The 22,038-nt window shown below is 62.3% G+C and overlaps 13 protein-coding genes across 13 annotated transcripts; 9 read left to right on the plus strand and 4 right to left on the minus strand.

Moving 5' to 3' along the window:
- Nucleotides 1–15: 15 nt before the first annotated feature.
- OSTLU_14930 (predicted protein) lies at nt 16–2,190 on the minus strand (the record flags this gene model as incomplete). The annotated part of the gene is made up of 1 exon (XM_001417409.1): nt 16–2,190. One exon carries the CDS (start codon nt 2,188–2,190, stop codon nt 16–18), a length of 2,175 nt encoding a protein of 724 aa, XP_001417446.1.
- A 374-nt stretch (nt 2,191–2,564) lies between these two features.
- OSTLU_92570 (predicted protein) lies at nt 2,565–3,413 on the plus strand (the record flags this gene model as incomplete). The annotated part of the gene is made up of 1 exon (XM_001417135.1): nt 2,565–3,413. One exon carries the CDS (start codon nt 2,565–2,567, stop codon nt 3,411–3,413), a length of 849 nt encoding a protein of 282 aa, XP_001417172.1.
- Nucleotides 3,414–3,481: 68 nt separating this feature from the next.
- OSTLU_36812 (predicted protein) lies at nt 3,482–4,819 on the minus strand (the record flags this gene model as incomplete). The annotated part of the gene is made up of 1 exon (XM_001417410.1): nt 3,482–4,819. The coding sequence occupies one exon, from the start codon at nt 4,817–4,819 to the stop codon at nt 3,482–3,484; it is 1,338 nt and encodes a 445-aa protein (XP_001417447.1).
- A 1,234-nt stretch (nt 4,820–6,053) lies between these two features.
- On the plus strand, nt 6,054–7,061 carry OSTLU_92571 (predicted protein; the record flags this gene model as incomplete). The annotated part of the gene is made up of 1 exon (XM_001417136.1): nt 6,054–7,061. A coding segment is annotated over one exon (1,008 nt), but the record flags the coding sequence as incomplete, so codon positions are not given.
- Nucleotides 7,062–7,452: 391 nt separating this feature from the next.
- OSTLU_24368 (predicted protein) lies at nt 7,453–10,549 on the plus strand (the record flags this gene model as incomplete). Its single annotated transcript, XM_001417137.1, has 1 exon — nt 7,453–10,549. The coding sequence occupies one exon, from the start codon at nt 7,453–7,455 to the stop codon at nt 10,528–10,530; it is 3,078 nt and encodes a 1,025-aa protein (XP_001417174.1). The 3' UTR covers nt 10,531–10,549.
- A 331-nt stretch (nt 10,550–10,880) lies between these two features.
- Nucleotides 10,881–11,528, plus strand: OSTLU_31041 (predicted protein; the record flags this gene model as incomplete). Its single annotated transcript, XM_001417138.1, has 1 exon — nt 10,881–11,528. One exon carries the CDS (start codon nt 10,881–10,883, stop codon nt 11,526–11,528), a length of 648 nt encoding a protein of 215 aa, XP_001417175.1.
- Nucleotides 11,529–11,790: 262 nt separating this feature from the next.
- OSTLU_37402 (predicted protein) lies at nt 11,791–14,580 on the plus strand (the record flags this gene model as incomplete). Its single annotated transcript, XM_001417139.1, has 2 exons — nt 11,791–13,543; nt 13,661–14,580. The coding sequence occupies 2 exons, from the start codon at nt 11,791–11,793 to the stop codon at nt 14,578–14,580; spliced, it is 2,673 nt and encodes an 890-aa protein (XP_001417176.1).
- A 153-nt stretch (nt 14,581–14,733) lies between these two features.
- On the plus strand, nt 14,734–16,161 carry OSTLU_14935 (predicted protein; the record flags this gene model as incomplete). Its single annotated transcript, XM_001417140.1, has 1 exon — nt 14,734–16,161. One exon carries the CDS (start codon nt 14,734–14,736, stop codon nt 16,159–16,161), a length of 1,428 nt encoding a protein of 475 aa, XP_001417177.1.
- Nucleotides 16,162–16,291: 130 nt separating this feature from the next.
- On the plus strand, nt 16,292–16,963 carry OSTLU_5419 (predicted protein; the record flags this gene model as incomplete). The annotated part of the gene is made up of 1 exon (XM_001417141.2): nt 16,292–16,963. A coding segment is annotated over one exon (672 nt), but the record flags the coding sequence as incomplete, so codon positions are not given.
- A 137-nt stretch (nt 16,964–17,100) lies between these two features.
- On the plus strand, nt 17,101–18,315 carry OSTLU_24369 (predicted protein; the record flags this gene model as incomplete). Its single annotated transcript, XM_001417142.1, has 1 exon — nt 17,101–18,315. The coding sequence occupies exon 1, from the start codon at nt 17,281–17,283 to the stop codon at nt 18,313–18,315; it is 1,035 nt and encodes a 344-aa protein (XP_001417179.1). The 5' UTR covers nt 17,101–17,280.
- Nucleotides 18,316–18,395: 80 nt separating this feature from the next.
- OSTLU_31046 (predicted protein) lies at nt 18,396–19,326 on the minus strand (the record flags this gene model as incomplete). The annotated part of the gene is made up of 1 exon (XM_001417411.1): nt 18,396–19,326. The coding sequence occupies one exon, from the start codon at nt 19,324–19,326 to the stop codon at nt 18,508–18,510; it is 819 nt and encodes a 272-aa protein (XP_001417448.1). The 3' UTR covers nt 18,396–18,507.
- Nucleotides 19,327–19,576: 250 nt separating this feature from the next.
- On the plus strand, nt 19,577–20,605 carry TPR3 (TPR-repeat containing protein; the record flags this gene model as incomplete). The annotated part of the gene is made up of 1 exon (XM_001417143.1): nt 19,577–20,605. The coding sequence occupies one exon, from the start codon at nt 19,577–19,579 to the stop codon at nt 20,603–20,605; it is 1,029 nt and encodes a 342-aa protein (XP_001417180.1).
- Nucleotides 20,606–20,659: 54 nt separating this feature from the next.
- OSTLU_31048 (predicted protein) lies at nt 20,660–22,024 on the minus strand (the record flags this gene model as incomplete). The annotated part of the gene is made up of 1 exon (XM_001417412.1): nt 20,660–22,024. One exon carries the CDS (start codon nt 22,022–22,024, stop codon nt 20,660–20,662), a length of 1,365 nt encoding a protein of 454 aa, XP_001417449.1.
- Nucleotides 22,025–22,038: the final 14 nt, after the last annotated feature.

Consider the following 22,038-nt stretch of genomic DNA (forward strand, 5'->3'; position numbering starts at 1 on the left):
CTCTAATCATATCATCTATCGCGCGCCCGCGTACTCGTCGTCATCGTTGTCGTCGTCGTCGATATAATCGTCGTCGTCATCGTCGTCGTCGATGAATTTGTCGCGAATGCGCATCGAGCCGCCGCGCAAATCTGAAGACACTTCGTCGACGGGCTCTCGCGCGTCGTCGTCGTCGTCGTCGTCATCGTCGTCGTCGTCGTCGCCGTCCAAGTCTTCGTTCGCGAGAGGTAGGACATCATCAGAGAAGAGCTCATCTTCGTCATCATCGTAATCATCGGTGTCAGCGTCACTCACCAACCGAGCCTCCAAGCGCTTCGTGTACTCGATATTCGTGCCGGCGTCGTCTACGCCCGCTTCGAGCATGTCAATTTCGTACTGCGTGAGATCTCGCTTTCCCCCCGCGGTTGCCCTGTTGATCATCTCTTCGATCTCTTTCTTACTGAGTTTTTTATCTTCGTCGTCGTCTTTGAATCGCGGCACAACCTTGCGTCCGGCGTCGAGGCACGCCTCCTCCCACGTTTCCCCGGCGTACACGTTGATGGGCGAGCCAAACGGATGCGGGTGGCGACCGAGCATCAGCAATAAGTCTTGCCTCGTGGGCATGACTTCCAATGGGTACCTAAACCTCCACCATTTGCTTCGAGTATCGGTGACTTTGACTTCAAGCTCGGTGCCGACAGTGATGTGGTCGCGCATGGTCATCCAATCCGTCTCGTTGATTGGCAGCAACGCGTCGATTTCGGTGCCGCAGTCCACTAAAGCGCCGTGATATAAATCCATCGCGACGACCTTACCCTTCAACACTTGATCAAGTTCAATCGTGTGGTGCATCTGTCGCGATACATCTCCAAAGTGTCTCGTGGGATCTCGGTCAACCGAGTCCACGTCCGTTTCTCGCGCTTCGGCCAAATGTCTCGTGTTCAGCGCGCGTTCGCGCATCCACGTGTTTTGTCCGCTCTCTATTTCTTCGTTTTGTACGCCGACGTAGGAAAGCGATGCGCCATCGAACGCGCTCACGGCTTCATGCTGCGGCAGCGCGTCCCAGCCACCGTCACTCAACCATTCATCGTCGTCAAAGTCGTCCTCTGCGTCGTGACGCGATACGAGTCGCCAATTTCCGTCGCCTTGCGCTCGTCTGGGATTGATTAAGAATGGAGCCTCTGGCGAGCCATCTTGATGAATTCGGTTGAGTTGAGATTCATCCAAGCCTTCATCTTCCTCATCTTTCTTGTCTTGGGCGGTCTCCATGCGTTCTTGCGCCTCTTCCTCTTCGAGCGCTTCGTCGAGGCGCTCCATCGCGAGCGTCAGCGGCTCCTCGTCCATATCCATCTCGCTCATTAAATCCCCTTCATCGTAGAAGATGTCTTCCTCGATGAAGTGCGTCGCGCTTCTTTCCGCGAAATCTTCCGCGACGAGCTCATCGATCTTGCTCTGTTTCCTCGCGCAATCGACTTCGTATCGCGCTTGCTCGGCGACGGTCATGTTGTTAAACTCTTCGCAACGCTCGTCGTACCACGCCACGATGTGTTCCTCGTCGACATCCGTGCGTTCGCTCAACTCGGCGATCTCTTTTCGCGTCGGTGGGTACGTTTGCATGTTTTTCACTCGCAGCCACCAGTTAAGTTGACAGACATAAAGCGCCCGCCCCCGCAAAGCGCCCGCCTCGTCGGTGAAGTGTCGCGACGCCGACTTTGGCACCTCGCGCTTGATGTTTTCGTCACCCAATTCCTTCTTTTCGCGTGCGATGTGATCGATGACCCCGAAATCGTCGTCATCATCATCGTCGTCGTCGTAATCGTCGTAATCGAGCAACAAATCGTCGTCGTCGTCGTCGTCAAACAACGACGCGACTTCGTCCGCGTCCCGGACGAACCCCGCCCCCGCGTCGTCGTCGTCGTACATCGACCTCGCGAACCCTCCCGCGAGGACGTCCTCCTCCTCGTCCTCCTCCTCATCCTCATCCTCGTCATCGTCGTCCGCATCGCGCGCGTCCTCGTCTTCGTCGTAAAATCCCTCCGACCCGTCCTCCTCGTCCTCCGCGTCGTCGTCGTCGCCCGCGTCGTCGCCGCGCGTCGCCGCCGTCGTCACCTCCCGCGCCTCTCGCCCGCGCCTCGTCGTCCTCGCGCCGACGCGCATCGCGCGCGCGCGCATCACCGGCGTCTCCATCGTCGTCGCGCGCTCGCGCGCCATCGCGCCGCCGTCGTCGCGCGTCGCGCGCGCGTCCGCCGCCGCCGCCGCGAACCCGTCCCGTCGCGAATCCATCGCGTCGCGTCGCGTCGTCGCGCGTCGTCGTCGCGCCGGCGCGCGCCCAGACGCCGCGCGGGCATCGCGCCGCGCCGTCGCGACGCGCGCGGGCGCGCGCGCCGTCGCGCGCGCGCGCATGCCGACGCGTCGCGGTGTGACGCCGCCGCGGTTAGGGTTCGGCGTCCACACGTTTATCGCGACGGGTCGTTATTTTTACATCGTCCAAACGTGCGCTCGAATGCGGCGCGAGACGCCGACCGGGGAATGGCGATCGGCGCGGATTCGCGCGCGCCGCACACGCGCGCGCGTCCGAGATCGACATGCGCGCGACGCCGATCGCGAGAATCATCGCGCCCGCGCGCTCGCGATCGAGCGCGACGCGCGCGAGCGGTCGAGGACGGCGCGGAACGACGCGAATCGTCGCGAAGGCGTCGAATTCGAGTCGCGGGATCGATCCGGGCGTCGTCGCGCCCACGCTCGAGCACCGAGGCGACGAGTGCGAGGTCGCGGATGATGTATTGCGCGTCGTCGTGTCGAACGACGACGCGAGCGCGCGCGCGAGGGGGCGGAGCGCGATCAAGCTGCGGGTGAAGTCGATCCCGGGGCTGCTGCGAAGCGTCGCGTGGGTGCTGCACGGATTGGATCTCGCGGCGCACGAGTGCGCGATCGCGACGGACGCGAACGGGGTCGTGGAGATGGCGTTTGAGTGCACCGAGCGCGCGGGGTCGAGCGGGACGCGAGAGCAGCAGATCGTGGATTGCGACTTGACGCGGGACAGGCTGTACGATTACCTGGCGCGGTGCGCGGACGGAGGGGCGGAGACGAACGAGGAGCGATTGGAGGAGGACGGGGTCGTCGTGGATAACACGAGAAACGAGGATTCGACGTACGTGAGCGTGCGAGTGGACGAGGCGGTGTCGAGCGCGATCTCGCTGTATCCGATCGGGAACACGTTCACGGGGAGCGGGTTGGTGGTTAAAAACGGGACGCTCAACAAGGGCGTGGACGCGTCCACGGGACGGGCCACGAAGACGTGGGAATTCGACGTCGTCAGGCAAGCGGATCGTAAGAAGTTAAATACCGATCAGTTGCAGCCGCTCATGTACACGCTCGCGCTCGTGTGCGCGCCGGGAAGCTTTGGACGATCGCACGCGTTTACGTCGCGGTGAAGAAATTTTCGAGCGAGCGCCGTGAATATTAATATGACTGCTATGTATCGTCGCATCCGTCGCGTCCCTCACATCGAGTTCAGCGCCGCGCCTAAAGGCCACGCCGCCTCCACGGGCTTGCCTTGGTATTCGATCTGCTTGACGAGCGTGAAATCCCGCCATCCGTGTCTGCCGAAGCCGACGTTGAGCAAGGCGTAGGCAAACGTGAGGTCCATGCAAAGAAACGGGGCGTCCTTCGGCTCGACGCCGTGATACTTGGTCGTGACTTCCGCTACGCTGACACCGCACGCCTTCTCCGCGGCCGCCTTAAAGTCGTTCACGGCGGCGCGTCCATCGATTTCGTCGTCGGTGACGATGCCGACGTTCACCGCGCGATCCCACAAATAACTCGACATGTACACGCGCTTGCTTCCCGCCCCCGGTTCGCCGCCCCACGCACCGTCAAAGGAGCACTGCTTCGGTCGTTCGCACTCTTTGTCCACGCCGAGCGCGGCCACGGCGACGTCGTAACACGACGCGTGATCGCTCCCAGAATCGCGCGCCGACGCTTTGTACGTTTTCCCGGCGTATTCGTACACGCCGTCGTATCCCGCGTGCACGCACGGTGATCCACCTCGCTCTTCCGCTTGCGCCAAAACCGCCGCGCGCGCGGCCATCAAACCGTGCCCGAGGTGCGAACGCGTGTACACGTCGAACGAGTGCCCGAGAGCTTTCAGTTTTGTAATGTACCCATCCGGCGCGTTCGCGACGCTCTCCGGAGGCACTTGGTACGCCAATTGCACCGATCCACCGCCTAAATCCACGGCCGCCACCGTCTGCACGTCGCCGTCGTGATCGGCACCTCCGTTCGCGAGATTGCCGAGCAAGTAATTCATCGTCAACCACTGATACGCGCCCTCGTCCGCGCCGTCCATGATGGAGACGCTCTCGTCGTCAAACTTGAACGGATACTCCTTGAGCAACTTTTTACACTCCGCGAGAATATCGCTCGACGCGTCCCCCGGAAGCAAACGCAAGCCCGCGGTCGCGCGCAACTCCACGCTCGTCTCCGCGCGATCCGCCGCCGGCACGGCGTTCATCGCCGTCGTCATCAACGTTCGCAAGCTCTCCGCCGCCGCCTTCGGATCGCTCGCGCGCGCGCTCAGCCCCGGCTTCACCGCCTCGAAGTGATCGTCCAACAGCTTCAACCCTCGCCCCGCGCGCTCGAACGCGAACACGTGCGCGCGACTCCCCGTGCTCCCCGCGTCGAGCACCACCGCGTACCGCCGCGTCGCCTCCGCCGCGTCCTCCCTCGTCGTCGTCGTCGTCGTCGTCGTCGTCGACCCCTTCCTCTCGCGCAGCACCCTATCGTAATCCACCGCGCGCGCCCTCGCGCGCCCGAGCCCCTCGTCCCCGTCTCTCGCCATCGCCAGCGCGCTCGCCGCGCCCGCGTCGCCGCCGAACCGTCTCGCGCCCCGTCCCTCTCGCCCCCCCCTTCCCCGCGTCGACCCATTCGCGTTCTCCCCGAACGCGCTCAGCGCCAGCAGCACCGTCACCGGCACCGCCACCAGCGCCAACGACGCTCGACCGCGACTCGCGCGCGCGTCCCGTCCCGTCCCCCGTCGCGTCGCCATCGCGTCGCGATGACTCTATGAGCCCGATCGATCGTCCGTCGCGTCGCGAACGGCGAACGGCCCCGTCGACGCGCGCGCGCCCGATCGACCGCGACCGCGCGCGCGTCGTCCTCGCGCGTCGCGCGCCGCGTCGCGCGCGCGGCGTCGCGCGGTGCCGATCGATCGTCGATCGCGCGCGCGCCGCGACGCGCGGACGCGGCGACCGACCGACCGACCGACCGGGCGTCCGAGTATCGCACTGTTTACCCACACGAACGCGAATATCGAAAAAATCGCCATCGATCCTTAAATACATGGACTTACACGCACACACAATGCGCGTCGACTCGCGATCGCGCGGCATAAAAACACCGCGCGCGCGCGACCGATCGACCGACCGACGCGACGACGATTCGATCGGATCGAATGCATCGAATGCGTCGGCGCTGTGCGACGCGCGCGTCGACGATGGAGACGGAGATGGAGCAACCGCTGGCGAACCTGGCGCGCGCGCAGGACGAGCTGCGGAACGCGCTGAGCGCGAACCTCGGGGAGCTGCGGAGCGCGCACGACGGCGTCGCGGCGGCGGCGGCGAACGCGCTCAGGGAGCGCCGGCGCGAGCGCGAGGAGAGTCGAACGGCGCTCGAGCGAGAGGCGAGCGAGCGCGCGCGGTTGGAGACGAAGCTGACGCAGTGCGAGACGGCGCTGCGGGAGACGAAGGCGGCGCTGGGAGAGGCGCGGAGCGAGGCGAAGGAGGTGCGCGAGAACGACGGCGAGGCGAGGCGAGACGCGATTCGAACGCGGACGAGACGCCGACGAGTCTGGAGAAGCGGCGAGGGACGGGGGGGGGGGTAGGATGTGGGATTTCATGGTTTGGGACGGTTTGGGACGGTTCGGGACGGGGCGCGGAGGAAGGCGCGCGCGCGGAGGAAGGCGAGGGGGGGGGCGACGCGATCGCGGCGCGAGGGAGAGAAGGAGCGACTGACGAACGACGCGGCGCGCGACGAATCGATAGGCGAACCAACAATCCGCGCAAGAAATCCGAGATTTGACGCAAAAGCTTCAGTTGACGCTCGAAGAGAAGAAGAAGAACGAAGACGCGCTGAAACAACACGGGCAAGAGCTCAAGCAGCAGCTGATCATCATGCAAACCAAGCTCGAACGGGCGGGGGAGATGGACAAGGTGAAGGAGGAGCAGTTCGCGCAACAAGAAAACCGGCATAAAGATACGGTTGAGGAGTTCAAGAAGGCTCAAACCGAGCTCAAGCTGCAGCTCCAGGACGCGCTGGCGAAGATTGAAGCCGAGCACAAGGGGATGAAGGTGCAAGAAGCCGAGGTGCTGAAGCAACGCGACGTCATCAACCGTCTCGAGGCGAAGAATGCGAGCTTGATCGCCGAGCTCGACAACACGCGCGCGCAGTGCGTGCAATGGCAACGCGAGACCGACATGGCGAAGGCTGAGATGCAACAAGCGCGAAGCGAAGCTGAAGCCGCCAAGGAGGAGCGCATGAAGGAGGAAAAGCATCGAGGCATCGCCGAGAACGAAACCGCGGACTCGCGCCGAAAGGCGGCCGAGGCCACGGCGCTCGCCGCGGACGAGAAGCAAACCAGAAAGCTCGCCGACCAAGCGTTGGAAGCTAAGCAGAACGAATTAAAGGATCTCAAGCACAAGGCGCAAATGATGGAGAAGGATTACAAGGAAATGCTCACCGATGAAAAGCAGGCTCGGGCGCAACTGGAAGAAAACTACGAGACCTTGAAGCAAGATTCGGTGAACTTGTACAACGCGTACACGAGCTCGAACCAGCAAATCGAAGAGTACCGCATCGCGCTCGAGCGCGAAGCGCAAGAAGCGGCTGCTCTGCACGCCGCGCTCGCCAAGCAAAAGGAGGACGCCGCTCGAGACGCCGTGCGCTCTCGAAGCACGCGCGTCATCGCCCCTCCCGCTGGCTTCTTGGGCGGTTCATCTCCGTCTCCTAAGCAAGACGGACGCCGCGGTGGCGCCCGCATCGGCGAAATGGACGATATCCGATCGCCGCCATCCTTCGCAGACTAGCGTTTCGACGCCGTTTCGCTCGCGAGCGTGAATATGAGCAGACGCGCGCAGCAGTGTTTTATATCATGAAAGCATCTATTTCAGCGCGCTCGCCCACCATCGTCGTCGTCATCGCTTTCTCGCGCCCTTTTTTCGCTCGATACATCAAAACGCATCGATCGTTCGCCGCGACCGCGTCCGTCGCCTCGCCGCGTTTGAACAGAGGCGCGCTCGCCGCGACAACCGTCCTCAAACCACGCCGCACGACGTCCGCGCGCGCGTCGTCGCCGCACCGCGTCATCGCGCGAACGACGCTCAACGCGCTGAACGCGATCGAACGCCGCGCACGGCGTCGCTCGACGTGCGCACGACGCAAACGTCGTCGAATCAGAGATCAACCAGAACGGACGTCATGACGCCGTCGTCGAACGACGGTCGCGCGAGCGACGAAACGCGCGAAGCGCCGTCGTCGAACGCGAAAACTATGTGGCGCAAGGTGGCGACGCCGGTGCGGAGCGCGACGAAGATAGCGTCGGCGCTGGTGGGTGGATTCTTTTGGCAGGGCGAGGACGAGGGCGACGGCTTCGAGGGCGGGGCGAAGGAGAATCGAACGATGGACGTCGGACGAGCGATGGACGAGGAACAGAGCGTGAGAACGCGTGGAAACGGTGCGGGAGGAGCGAGAGCGGGTACGACGACGACGACGGGGCGGATCGGGGAGGTCGGCGGCGCGACGAGGACGACGCGGTTCGCGAACGAGGCGGCGGCGGCGGAGACGGCGAGCGATTCGCCGACGCCGTTCACGGAGATCAGGGAGTTCTTGCGCCGAGGACAGATGGATAGAGAGCGAATGGCGCGATCGAGCGCTGGCGGGGCGTATGGCGAGATTAGTGCGGCGGTGAAGCCGCCGTCGCCGTTTGAGCGCGCGCCGGCGTTTGACGCACACGCGACTCCGGCTCGGGAGCGTCCGATGGTGGCGCAGATGGCCACGCCCGGAACGACGGGTGTGGGCGCGAGTTCTCCGGGATACGCGTCCGTGCGTCGATCGTACGGCGCGTCGGGGACGCCATCGCTTCTCGGTACGCGCGGTCGCACGGCGATAAAACCGACGATTCTGGAACCGCCAATGGAGCAGACGCCAACGCCGCCTCGCGCGAGCTTGAAGCGTGATCGTGAGCTGACTATCATGGATCTTGAGCGTGAGCGAGCGCGCGTGACGACGCCTCGACGATTGGAGTCCGCCGCGCACAGCCCTGGTCCGGGAGCGCTGGCGCGAGAGTCTGCGAGTCCGGCGTACCACACTCCCTCCGCCAAGCCAGTGACGAGCGCGGTGACGACGGATACAGCGAAACGTATATTGCAAACTTTGGATCGCTTGGCAGGTGCGCGAACGGCGACACCTATGGGTGTCGCAGCGGCGAGACCTTCGTTGTTTGCGACTAGACCCACGCAACCTGTGCAAGCGCCGTCGCCCGTCGGCGCCGCGTTTGACAAGCAAGTCACGCCGACATCGGCTACCTTTGTTGCGACTCCCAAATCGGGCGTTTCTTTTGCGACTTCGCCGATGCCCTTCATCAGTGCATCCTCGTCTGGTCGCGCGCCGACGACGCCGTACCCGACGAGTGCCGAGCCTGAGATTGAGACGCCAAACTTCAAGTTCGGCGAAGATAGCACCTTGCTCGCCACCGGTAAGAAACCAAAAGCGCCGTCCGGGCCTGTGGCTTCTGTTCCGATAAAGTTCACGTTCGGAGAAGGTCAAACAACTCCGTTGTTTACGAAGAAATCCGTCGCCGCGGCGCCAGTGAAAACAACGACGACGGTGCCACCGCCGCCGGCGCAACCGACGGCGGTCACGCAAAAGTCGGAGGAAGCGCCCGCTGCGAGTAAACCTGTCATGAATCTCTGGAGTGCGGATTTCTTGGCGAAGAATCAAGAGCATCAAAAGAAAGTGCAAGCGGCGATCGAAGAAGAAGAGAAAGCTGCGAGCAAGCCGCCTGCACCGTCGCCGTTTGCGCCGTCTGCCCCTGCCGGGGACAAGCCGGCGTTCTCGTTCGGTATTCACGCTGCGAGCAGCGCGCCCGCCCCTAGCACTGATGCGTCCGGGTTTACTTTCGGTTCCACCGCGCCCGCGGCGCCGACCTCGGCGCCGGCCTCGGCGCCAGCGTTTTCTTTTGGATCCACGGCACCGGTGAAACCAGCGGAAACCACCGAAGTGAAGAAACCGGCGGGAGAGTCTGGTTTACTCGCGTTTTTGGGCGCGTCTTCGAGCGAAGCTAAAACAGCAAGTGAACCTGCGACTGCGCCCACGTTCACATTTGGCGCGCCACCCAAGTCGCCTGATAATGTGCCCGTGAAAGTACCCGATCCTGCGCCCGCGTTTTCCTTCGGCGGCGAAACCAAAGCGCCAGAAAGTTCGAAACCGGCGAGCGCACCGTTTACGTTCGGCACGGCGACACCCGCCGCAGCCGCGGCGCCGGCGCTGTTTACGTTCGGGGCGAAACCGGTAGAGAAGGCGGCCGAACCAGAGAAGGAAAAATCACAGCTTTCGGCGTCCGCGCCCGCTTTTTCGTTTGCCGCGGGGTCGAAGAAGGAAGATGAACCGAAAGCGGCGGAGACTGCCAAGCCGTTCACCTTTGGCGCCGCACCGGCGCTGGACGCAACGAAGCCCGCGGGGGACGCGTTATTTAGCTTTGGGGGTGCTTCGGCGGAGAAGAAAGAAGAACAGCCGAAACCAGCGAGCGGCGGATTTAGCTTTGGGGCCACGGCGGCGCCCGCGTTCGGAGCTGCATCATCGGCGGTAAAGGAGGACGCCAAGCCCGTGAGCGCGCCGTTTGTGTTTGGCGGTGCGTCAACCACGCCCGCTTCGAGCGGCGGATTCACCTTTGGTGCCTCTGCGCCGCCAGCCGCACCGGCGAGCGGTGGTGGCTTCACGTTTGGTGCCGCTTCGAGCACTACCGCGGCTTCGACACCATTCGGCGGCGGTTTAAGCGTGAACACTGGTAAACCCGCGGCGAGCGTCTTCGGTCAACCGCCGAAACCGGACGAGCAACCAAATACCCCTGAACCGATGAGTCCGTTCGAATCTAGCAAGTCGCCTCTAGGTGCCGCATCAACTGGTAGTTCCCTGTTCGGTGGTGCGTCCACGAATAGTTTTGCCGCCCCTCCGGCGAGCAGCGCGCCGTCGACGAATCCGTTTGGCGGCGGCGGCGCGAATCCGTTCGCCGGCGCGTCGGCAGGCGTGACGAACCCATTCGGTGGTGCAAGCTCAACGCCCGCGTTCGGCGGCGCTGCTGCCCCATTCGGTGGTGCGTCGGCGAGTGCCAACCCTTTCGGCGGCGTTGCCGCGCCCGCACCCGCGGTTCCAGCGCCGAATCCGTTCGGCGCCAACCCCGCGCCCGCTGGCGGCTTCTCCCTGGGCGCCGGCGACGAGTCCTCGCAGGGCGGAAGAAAGCCACCGCGCAAGTTCAAGCGCCCGCCGCCGCGCCGATAATCCCAACCAGCAAAATCACAGTTACTCGTATGAGTGTTGAAACGAAACGAACGAAAATGATTAGATTCAATCAAACGCCGTCGCAACGCGTCGTCCCGCTCGCTTTCGCGCGCGAGAGAGCGAGGGACCGGCACTTCATGACGTCCCGCGCGTGGAGTCCGCGCGTGGGCATCCGCGCGCCCCCAGAGCGTGAAAACAAACACTTCCACGCGCGTCGTCGTCGCTCGCACGCCTCCGCGTCGTCCTCGCGCGACGACGGCGTCGTCCGCACCGTGGCCAACGACCGAGAACTCTGGCTGGAGTCCTGGTTCGCGTGCGAAAATCCCGCCGCGTTGCGCGTGTTGGCCGGCATGCCCGTCGCGCAGGTCAACGCGCGTCGCATCGGTGCGCTGGACCCGGTTTCTAAAGTTTGGATTTGCGGCGGCGCGACGCTCGGGACGTTGTCCGCGGGCGCGCGAGGCGGCGGCGGCGACGCGTTCGTGCGCGAGCTCTGCAAGGTGGCCGGCGTCGAACATTTTGCCGTCGAAGACGACGATGGACGCTTGCCGTTACATCACGCCGCGGCGTTCGGACGCGAAGAAATCGTGCGCGCGCTGGTGGAGCTCGGATGCGACATCGACGCCCGAGACGAAAGCGAGGGGAGCACGGCGTTGATATTGGCGGCGTATTTTGAACGCGCCGATGCCGTGGACGCATTGCTCGATCTCGGGGCTGATTTCTCGATCCGCGATGATGGGAACGTCACCGTGGGTGGACATCTGGCGCAACGGAAGATGCGACCGCAGTTGTTGCGAGTGATGAAAGAGAGCGGTCCCGGCGGTCCTGGACGGTTGAAGCGCGGCGATAAATCTTACTTGGTCAAGCGACGTGCGCTGCAAAATGAACTCTCGGCGCTCGACGTGGACGATCTCTTAGAGTTGTCTCGTCACTGGGGCGTGCGCGGCGCGCCGGCGGAGAAAAAGAAGCTCATCGAGGCGTTGCTCGCGCGCACGCCGTGAGATCGTAGCGACCGCGGCGGTTAGTCATCGCCGCCGCGACTCCGGAACCTACGGCGCGGCGAACGCGCGCTCGCGTCGGTTAGACTATAGCAGAATTATACAGTGGTGTAGCAGAAACAATAGTCCACAGCCCGAAAGCCAGAGGCGCCGTCGACGCCGTCGTCGTCCGTTCGCGTTCGCGTCGTCCCGCCGCTCCGCGCGTCTCCTCCGCATTCTCCCGCGCGCGCCGTCCGCGCGCCGCCGCGAGTCGGCGCGCGCGACGATGCACGGCGTCACCGCGTCTCCCCGCCTCGTCGTGCTCTACGCCTTTGTCGTGCACTTGATTTTCGTCTACGCCACGTTTGACGTGCACTTCCAGTCCCCGCTCGTCGCCGGCGTCGAGCGCGCCGACGCGCGACTGCGCGCGCCCGCGAGACGATTGGTGATATTCGTCGCCGACGGCGCGCGCGCGGACGCGGTGTTCGACGAAGCGCGAGGCGCGGCGCACGTGCGAAGTCGCGCGCGCGGCGGCGCGTGGGGCGTCTCGCACGCGCGAGCGCCGACGGAATCGAGACCGGGACACGTGGCGCTCTTGGGGGGGTTCTACGAGGACCCGAGCGCGATCACGAAAGGATGGAGCGCGAACCCGGTGGAGTTCGATCACCTGGTGAATCAGAGTAACAACGCGTGGGCGTGGGGCGCGCCGAGCGTGGTGCCGCTGTTCGCCGACGGCGTCGACGGAGCGAGACGGTTTTGTTACGACGAGACGCTGGAAGATTTTGCGAGCGCGAACGATCACGGGGCGTTAGATGAGTGGGTGTTCGACCGCGTGGTGCGGTTTTTAGAGAGTAATGGGGTGGAAGGCTCGAGCGAGAGCGACGCGCTGGACGGCGACGGGAACGTGTTTCTGTTGCACTTGCTGGGCTTGGATTCGAGTGGACACGCGCACAAACCGCATTCGAGCGAGTATTTCGAAAATATTAGGATAGTAGATGAAGGTGTTCGCAGAGTGGAGGCGGCGTTCGTGGAGAGGTTTGGGGATGATGGAAAGACTGCTTTTGTTTTCACCGCCGATCACGGAATGTCGAATAAAGGCGCGCACGGCGACGGCGATCCTGGGTGCACGGAAACACCGTTGGTGGTTTGGGGCGCGGGTGTCGCCAGTGGGTCACAAAAAGTCGCGGGAGCGTGTCGTGGGACGCCCGAAACGCCGAAGGATTGGGGCATGGATCCCGAGACGAGGTGCGACGTTGATCAAGCCGACGTCGCGCCTTTGGGTGCGACGCTCATTGGATTTCCACCGCCTCGTCACAACTCGGGCTTGCTCCCCAGCGCGTACTTGAGCGATAAACCCGAAGATCTTAAGTCGTCCGCGATGATTGCGAACGCCAAGCAATTGCTGGCGCTTCACGATCTCAAGGCGTCGCGCACTGCAAAGCGCGCGCTCAGCGCTTTGTTTTCTTTCAAGCTCCACCCAGATATGATTAGCGTCTCATCGCAAGTCGCGGAGTACGAGCGACTCGACCGGCTTGGTCGACACGACGACGCGACACGCGGTGCAAATCAAGTCGCGCGCGCGTGTTTGAGAGGGTTGGAATATTTACACACGTACGACCGGGCGCTTTTGCAAGCCGTCGTCGTGTCGTGTTTTGCGACGTGGATGATTTTACTTGCAGTCAATTTGCTTCCGCGAAGAAAAGGGGAATGCGAAACGCCGACTGGTATACCGTTGACGCTGGCGCTGATTTATGCCGGTGTCGTGAGCGTGATTCTTCTGGCCCGCCGCGCGCCGCCCACGTACTTTTTGTACTTCGGTCTCCCGGCGTATTTTTTGTTGGGTATCGTGAACACGCTTTCCGCTGTGAAAATAGAAAGTATCGCCGACATTAGCTTACTGAACGTCGGTATTTGTCTTGTCGGCGCGTTTGCGGTGGCTGAAACGATATGTAACGGTTTTCACGATCGCTTCGTGTTTTCATACGCGTTTGCATTCGGGTCGGCGCTTTTAGTCGCACTCGCGATACGCTTGCTGTTTCGTCGAGATTTTGACAACGCTACACGTGCCGCTGTGATGGCTATCAGCACAGCTATGTTGGCGCCGTTCACCATGCTTTCAATTGAGCTGGAAGCGAACACGGAGATGATCGTCTCAGGATTGCTTGCGAGTGCGCTCCTCGGCACCACGACGCACGTTTTGATTCGGCCGCTTGATATTTTTCAGGACGACGCCGTCGACAGGGAAACTAAGCGCCGACCGGGTCAGACTGTTTTCGCGTTGCAAATATTAATGGTTCTTACTACTGGCGTATTGGTGACCGCCGTCGACGGTTTACAGCGCGACAAGTTGCCCGTTCCAACGTCTATGCACGCCGCATCGTGGATCGTCGCGTTGATGGCACCCATCTTGCCCATGTTTTCACCACCGCGAACGCTGCCGCGAATGATTAGTGTGTTCCTTGGGTTTGCATCGACGTATGGACTGTTCTCCGTGTCGTACGAGTCCCTGTTCTACGCTTGTCTCGGGTTTTGTCTTCTTTCGTGGATGATTCTGGAGCGCGGCTTACAAGCGCCCTCACCGGCAAAGTCCAAAATGTTCACCCGTACCATCATCCCGAGCGATCTCCGCCACGCCGCTATGTTCTTATTTCTCATCGATGCAGCCTTCTTCGGCACGGGCAATATCGCATCCATCGCATCCTTCGACCTCAGCAGCGTCTACAGATTCACCACCCGCTTCAACCCGTTCCTCATGGGCGCGCTCCTCGTCCTCAAGGTATTACTCCCCATGATCACCGTCGCCGCCGCCTTTCTCGTCGTCTTGAAATCCTCCCGCGTTCCTGCGTTCGAGTCGTACTTCATGTTTCTCATCTTGAGCGACATCATGGCTGTCAGATTCTTCTTTCAAATCACCACCGTCGGCAGTTGGCTCGACATCGGCTCGAGTGTGTCGCGTTACGCGTTGATGGGAACGCAAGTCGTCACCATTTTACCATTCTTAGCCTTGGCCCAGATCTTCACGCGAGCTTTGCCCGTGAACGGGCGTACCGCAATCATTCGCACCAAGCGCGATTAGCTTAACTTGTCTATAAATCGCGACTCGCGACGCACGACGCGTTCGCGCCGCGTTCGCCGTCGCCGCCTCACAATCAGCCTCATGAGCCGACCTTACGCCAACCCGGCGCCACCGTCCGGGGACCCCCCTAAAACGAACGATGACTTTAGGGCGATGCTTTTAAGCGGCAAATCGCGCGAGCAACCGCGCGGCGGTGCGAAAAAGTCGAAAAACTCGTCGAAAAAGCCACACGAAGTTCGAGGAAAGAATTCGTCGCGCGCGGACGAGGACGCGTACAGAGACCGCGCGCGCGAGCGGCGCGAACGCGGTGACGATGCGAATGACGCTCTGGACGGCCCAAGCGCGGAAGCCGCGCTCGGACGCGAACGTGGGGTGTTCGAGCGGGAAGACGCGGCGACGCGCGGGGACGGGACGGCGACGACGACGGAGTACGCTCGAATGAAAACGATTGAGGAGAGTAAATACCTCGGAGGAGACGTCGAAAGAACGCATTTAGTGAAAGGATTAGATTTTGCGCTGTTGAATAAGGTTCGGAGCGAGATTAAGGACACGAAGGCGATGGAAGATGAAGAGCGGGTGGCCGCGACGGCGGAACGAGAGGGCGGGAAGCCGAGATTTACAACAGCTTCGGCTCGAGCGATTTATGAGTTTATGAGGAATGGATCGAAAGCAAGCGTGCGTGGGAAAGCGCATAACATAGCAAGTGGTGCGGTAAGTTATAGTTTTGATTTAGCGGCGAACTCGAGGCGAGATGTGCCGACGACGTTGCACAAGGCGACGGACGATGACGGCATGGCGGGTGTGCGCGCGCTTCGAGCGTACGTCGATCCCGCGAAGGATGCGTCTCTTCTCGTGCGTTTGGGCAAGTTGATGCACTACTTGGCGCTGGGTTCTACCAACGCAATCAAGAAATTTCGACGGGAAGAGCGAAGAACGGCGGCGGAAGAGGCGAAGGCGAAGGCTGAAGCGGCGGCGCGCGCCGCGCGCGTCGACGCGCCGGATGCGGCGCCGGGAGACGCGTCGAGCGACGAAGACATCTTTGCCGATGCGGGAAAAGATTACGAACCGACGTACGAGAAAAAAGAGGATACGGCGGCGAGTGATAAAGATGCGACCGCGTCGCGGGCAATTTTTGGTAACGAAGCGAGTGCGCCCGCGCCCAAGGCGAAGCAAATCGCCGCCGACGACTACGTCGAAGAGGAAGACGAAGACCGCCCCGTCAACGCCTTCGCGTCGTTCGGTGATTACGACGAGTGCTACCCCGGCTACGATGTCGACATGGACGACACCGGTGGTTTTGACAAGCGCGGCGATAAGGGCAACGCCGACGGCGAAGGCGCGAGCGAAGAAGCGGCGAAGAAGGACGCGCTTCGCAAAAAGCGTCAACTCGGCAACGAGTTTAGCAAAATCCGCGCGCTCGTCAAGGACAAGTTCGGCGAAAAAGACGACGTTGCGTTCGAGGACGAATCCAAAAAGTCTAAAGCCCCCAAGCAAACCGCCCCCGCGGCTTCGAAGGAGAAACGAAGCGACGACACCGATGGCCGCGGCGGCGGCGGCGCTAGAAAAAAGCTTCGCTTGTGATACCACCATGCCTGCGTCCGCACATCGAGCCCCCATGACCGCGTCAACGCGCGCTCGATCGCACGTCGACTTTTCGCGACGCTTCGCATCGCTTCGCGCGCGCGCATCGACGAGCGCGCGCGCGTCCGCTCGCGAAAGTCCCGCGAAAGTGCAACTGGAGATGTCCCAGTGCTTCGCTTTGGTCGAGCGTCACGGGCGCGGTGCGGTGTATCTGGGCAGCGCTCGCGTGCCCGAGACGCACTCGCACTACGCACGCACGCGTGAACTCGCGAAGGACATCGCGACGTTACTAGACTGCACGACGTGGTCCGGTTTAGGTCCCGGGCTCATGGACGCGGCGACGCGCGGCGCCCTCGACGCCGAACGCGCCGCCGCGGGATTCATGATCCTCCTCGAAGCGGGCGGCGCGAGACAAGAGACTCGAGAGCATCCATATTTACCGCGCGAGTGTTACCTGAACACGAGCTTCTTCAGCGCGCGTAAGCACGGATTGGTGGACGCCGGCGTGCGCTCCGCGCTCGAAGAAAAGACGTGCTTCGTCGCGTTACCGGGCGGCGTCGGTACCCTGGACGAAATCTTCGAAATCTTAGCGCTTCTACAGCTCAAACGCATCGGCACAAGTCATCCCGTGCCGTTCATCGTCATGAATTACGATGGATGTTACGACGGGTTGTTGGAATTTTTAAGGCGCGACATGGTCGGATACGGCGCGCTCGCCGAGAACGAGCTCGCCCCGCATTGGATCGCGTGCGACACGAACGAGCAAGCCTTAGCCCACCTTCGCGATTTCTACTCAATTTAGAGCGCTTTCTTTCCTCGTCTCTGCGTCTCGAGCGCGTCGTCGGCGTTCGCGCGAGGTTCGCGACGCCGTCGCCAACCGTCCCCGACCGTCCCGGCCGCGCGTCGTCACTCATCGCCGCGTCCGACGCGTCGTCGACCGCGCCGATCGCGAGTCACGCGAGTCACGCGCGTTTCGTCGTCTTCCATCGACGCGCGACGCGCGTTCGCGACGCGCGACGCGCGGTAATCGTCGAATTCCAACCAACCGACCGAATCCGACGCGGACGACGCGACGACGGCGCTCGACGCGCGCGCTCGGACGGCGCGGACGCGCGCGCGATGGCGGAAGACGCGCGCGGTGACGATGCGTTCGACGACGCGGACGCGGCGCTGCGGACGCGGGCGATGTACGTCAAGGTGAAATTCGCGGACGCGCGCGGCGACGGCGACGGCGGCGAGGGACGGCGACGAGGCGACGGCGACGGAGGCGCGGTGATCGCGCGGTTTCGCGACGCGGGCTCGAGGCATGGGAAGACGGGCGATGGAAAGAGCGCGCGAAGCGCGTCGTCGATTCGCGTCAACGGTGCGGCGGTGGCGAGTGGAGAGGCGGAGATTACGTTTCGACGCGAACGCGAAGGGGCGTGGATGAGCATGGATGAGGTGCGCTTCGTCGGGGACTTTGATTTTGAGCTCGCGCTCGATCGAGAGATGTGGGCGATGGGGACGGGTCGAAAGAATGAAGACGGCACGTGGTCGATGGTGATGACGCCCGGGGCGTCGCTGACGCGAACGGTGTCGAGAGAGGCGGAGCGGGTGTTTTACGCGGCGGCGGGCGCGCTCCCGAAGTCGCCGAAAACCGCGGAGTGCCGGGTGGAGTTCGGCATCGTCGGGATGTCTCAAGATGAACGCGTGTGTTTGGTGAATCAGATCGATCTACCGTTGGAGAAAGTTTTAGGGCGCGCGCAAAAGCGTATCGCACCGGTAATGGTGGGCGAGACTAGCGCGATGTTGCCCGCGATCGACGAGCACACTGGAATATCGACAGCTTCTGTGAGCGTCGACGCCGTCAACGCCGCCGCGAGGCAGCACCACAAGACGCACTGGTCCTCGTTTCTCGATCGAGGCGATATGGATAATCTTGCCATACTGAGTAAGATGCGACAGCGATACGAGTCCATGATGGACTATCAGGACGATTATCCCGCCGATCCCGTCAAGCTGAGCTGGTTTGACGCTTCGCTTCGTTTGGGCATCGGCGTCGGTTTGGGCGTAATCTTAGGCGCTGGATTGGGCGTTGGGGTCGTAGTTAATGGATTCCGCACGATCAGCACCAAAAGGCTTAGATCTAATCCGAAAGCCGACGCAGAAGTCTGAAAAGACGACACCATGTATGCAGCAGCTGTAATCATCACGCATTTAGACGTCTCGCAAAAAGACAACTCGCGCGCGCACGTCAAGACAACGGGATATTTTCGATTTAAAGGCTAATTAAATTTCAGGGCGGTTGCGCTAGGGTATCGTTCAGGGCGGTTGCGCTAGGGTATCGGTGCTCGTCTAGTCAATCAATCAGGTTGTGTACCCCAACTGGTGCAATAACTGAACCAACCACTTTTGAGTGGCGACGTCGTCCTTCAGGTACGCCGTGAACGCTGGATCCCTCAACTGATCCGGAAAGCACTGTCTCAAGCAATCTCTCGCCCGCGGGTTATCGCTTAATCTCAAGTAGCATCGAATGATGTGCTTCAGCAAACGCACGCTCGGCTGCTCCGCGAGCTGCGTGACCATCCCCCCCAAAACCGTCCCCACCGCGTAGCAGCGCTCCGCCGTGGCGCAAATGTACGACAATCCCACCTCATCGCTCAAAATCTTTTGCACAATGAACGTCGCCACCGTCTTACTCAACTCACTCCCCAACTCCATCGTTCGCAGGCACAGCGGAATGATTTCTGTGCTCAACAAAAAGTTGATCACCTCGGTGTCGTCCATCTTCACCAGCGCCCCGATCACCCCCAGCGACGTCAACCGCAGGTACTCGAACGGCCGCGTCTTACTCACCGTGTTCAAGAACGGGTACAAGAACAACGGAATGTGCGCCGCGAGGAACAATCCTCGCGTATCGGGATGACTCGCCACGCACTGCAGCAGCGCCAGCGCGTTGCACACGCGATTGCTCGCGTGATTCGTCAGGCTCGGCGGGTTGAGCAGCGGGTAGATCGCCACGATCTCTTGCAACAGCGCCGGCACGACGCCGAACGAGAACCAAAGCGTCGGCGCGAGATCCGCAAACATGTCGCGCTTTTTACTCAGGTCCAAGAGCGCGTTCTCGCGCGTTTCCGGGTCTTGCAGCGCGGCGACCAGGGCTTCCATTTGCGCCGTCGCCGCCATCGTTCGCGCGTGTTCGTCGCGCGCGCGCGCACAGTGCGTCGCTCACGTCGCGGCCGAGCGCACGTCGATGCGCGTTTTATCGATGCGTCGACGCGTCGTTCGAGCGCGCGCGTCGTGGCGCGCGGTGCGCGGCGAGATCTGACGCGAATCGCGACTTTGCAGCGCTCGTGGATCGCAGCGGACGTCACGTGCCGACGCGTCGCGCGTCATGCGGAGGCGCCGCGCGCCGTTCGAGGGCGTCGCGACGTGGATGGTGGTGCTGTGCGCGTCGTGCGTCGCGTCGCGCGCGAACGGCGCGCTCGGTGCGACGTGGTTGCGCGCGTACGTGGACGATTCTGGGCGAACATCGGGCCCGCGCGTGCGCCGCATCGAAACGGCCGCGATCGGCGGCGAAGGGTGGTCCGACGCGTGGGATCTCGAGTCAGGGAGCGCGGAGCACGTGCGACACGCGTACACTGGGGCGGAGATGAATCGGATGTTCGCGAGGGTGCCCGCGGCGGCGCCGGTGGTGTACACGACGCCGCAGCGGTCGTGGATCGACGTGGGCGTATCGAACGAGTTCGATCGTAAAGTGCTCGTCGAAGCGAGCGATGATGACGGTGAGAGTGATGGGGTGGATGAGAAGGAGAGGCACGACGGAGATGAGGCGTTGCGTGAGAAGAAGAACAAGTATTTTATGTCCAGCGTAAGCGCGTCTTCGCTGCAGCACATGTTGAACAAGTACGGAGGGACGGTAGATAGCGCGTTTGAGACGATCAATCGACGGTTGGAGATTGATCCGAATAATCCAGTGCTGTGGGCGGACCTGGGGAACACGCACAGGATCATGGCGGAGAATAAAGAGGCGGCGGAGTGCTTTGCCAAGGCGTTGCGAATCATGAAACATCCCGAGCTGTATCAGTTGCTTGGCACATGCTTAGTAGTGACCGAGCGCACCGAAGAAGCGATCGGGATTTTCAAGCAAGGTATGGAGACGTTTCCGGGCGATCCAGCGTCGACGTTTAGTTTGGCTTTGGTGTATCTGCAGCTCGAGCAGTGGCACGACGCCATCGTCGTGCTCGAGGCGTTGACTCGCGTCAATCCAACCTTCGCCGGCGGATTGGCGAACGAACATTTACTCATCGCCAGAAGGCAACTGCAGCGCGAATCGTCCGGGCGTATAGATGCGGGAGTGTTCGTCATATTCGTGGTCACCCTTGTCGCCCTCGCGTGGTTGCAGATGTCGCGTCATTTCCAACGAGTGAAAAAGGCGCACTCGCGCAAGCAAAAGCGGCGATGATGCGTTCAATCAGAGCGTTGTTACATTTTAGCTATAGTTCGTAATAGAAACCATCTAGCGACCGAATAACGACATTGACGGATTCAAATATGCGTGGTAAGCGAAATCGGGGTCGAAGACGAATTGTGGAAACCACATCTCCGACGGATCGAGGAGTTTGTGCCAGAAGAGCACAATCCAAGGTCCGACCGAGCCGAGAACGACGTTAAGCCAAATCGCGTACTTCATCGGCATCTGCTTCCTCCATCCGAGGGTGGAGATGAAAATGAGCAAAGCCACGGTGAGAGATCCCGTCGTCCCTTTCACGAGACGCAGATGAAAATCGCTGTCGTTGAAAGCTTGCGACGTGTGCCAAAATTGCTCGGGCCCGAGCAAAGTGTACAACGCCATGTAGCAGTTATCAAACACGGCCGCGGCTGCATTCAAGCCGACGTAAGTTAACGTCGCAGCGTCGGGCGACATACGACCGAGACGCTTGCGCGACCCCGACGTCACCTTGGCCCACAACCCATCCGCGTCGGCGGGCTTGGGCGTCAAAGCCAACACAAATTCAGTGGACTCCCAAAGCTTGGCCAATGAAAAGTACCAATAGGGCATCACGGCCCAAAACATCCACTCCGGCGCATCGGGTTGAGCGCTCCACGCGATCCAAACCACGCCTTGGAAAGACGCGACGAACGAGTACCCGAGCTGCATCGCGTACTTGCCCTCCTTGCTCGCCTTGAAAATATTCATCAGAGGCCCGTACGAAAGCGCGTTGGCCATGAACATCGCGCTCGACACCCACATCCACGTCCATCCCGGACTTTCACGATAGATTCGCTCCAACCCAACGGCGTAGAGCGCCATCGCGAGCCCCCCCGCGCCGGTGACGACGTGAATCCAACTCGCGTTCGTTCTCGACTTGCGCGCGATGGGATTCCCGATCGGTCGCGGAATCACCGACGAGCGCCACAGCGCGTACACCGTCCCCACCGTGAGTAATCCCAAAAATCCATCCTCGATGATCCCGCCCACGCCCGGCGCGTGGTTCGCGATCAAGCCGCGCGCCGCGCCCGCGAGCGCGTCCCGCGCCGTCGCCGTCGCCGTCGCCGGTCCGCCGAGCGCCACCACCTCCGCCCCCACCGCGAGCGCGCTCACCGCCAGCACCACCGCCTCTTTATCGCTCTTCCTCGTCGTTTCGCGCGCGCTCGTCGCCGTCGTCGCCTCCGTCGTCGCCTCCCTCGTCGCCGCGTCGCCGTCCTCGCGCGTCGCCGTCGCCGCCCCCCCCGTCGCCGTCGCCTCCTCCCCCGTCGTCGCCGCGCGCGCGCCGCGCGTCGCGCCCGTCTCCCGCGCGCCTCTCGCGCGTCCCTCGGCCGCGACTCGCCCCGATCGCGCGCGCGTCGTCCCGCGCGCGTCCGTCTTGGATTTTATCCACATCGCGCGTCGTCCTC

The sequence above is a fragment of the Ostreococcus lucimarinus genome, chromosome 4 (genome assembly GCF_000092065.1).
Source record: "Ostreococcus lucimarinus CCE9901 chromosome 4, complete sequence".
Classification (NCBI taxonomy): Eukaryota; Viridiplantae; Chlorophyta; class Mamiellophyceae; order Mamiellales; family Bathycoccaceae; genus Ostreococcus; species Ostreococcus sp. 'lucimarinus'.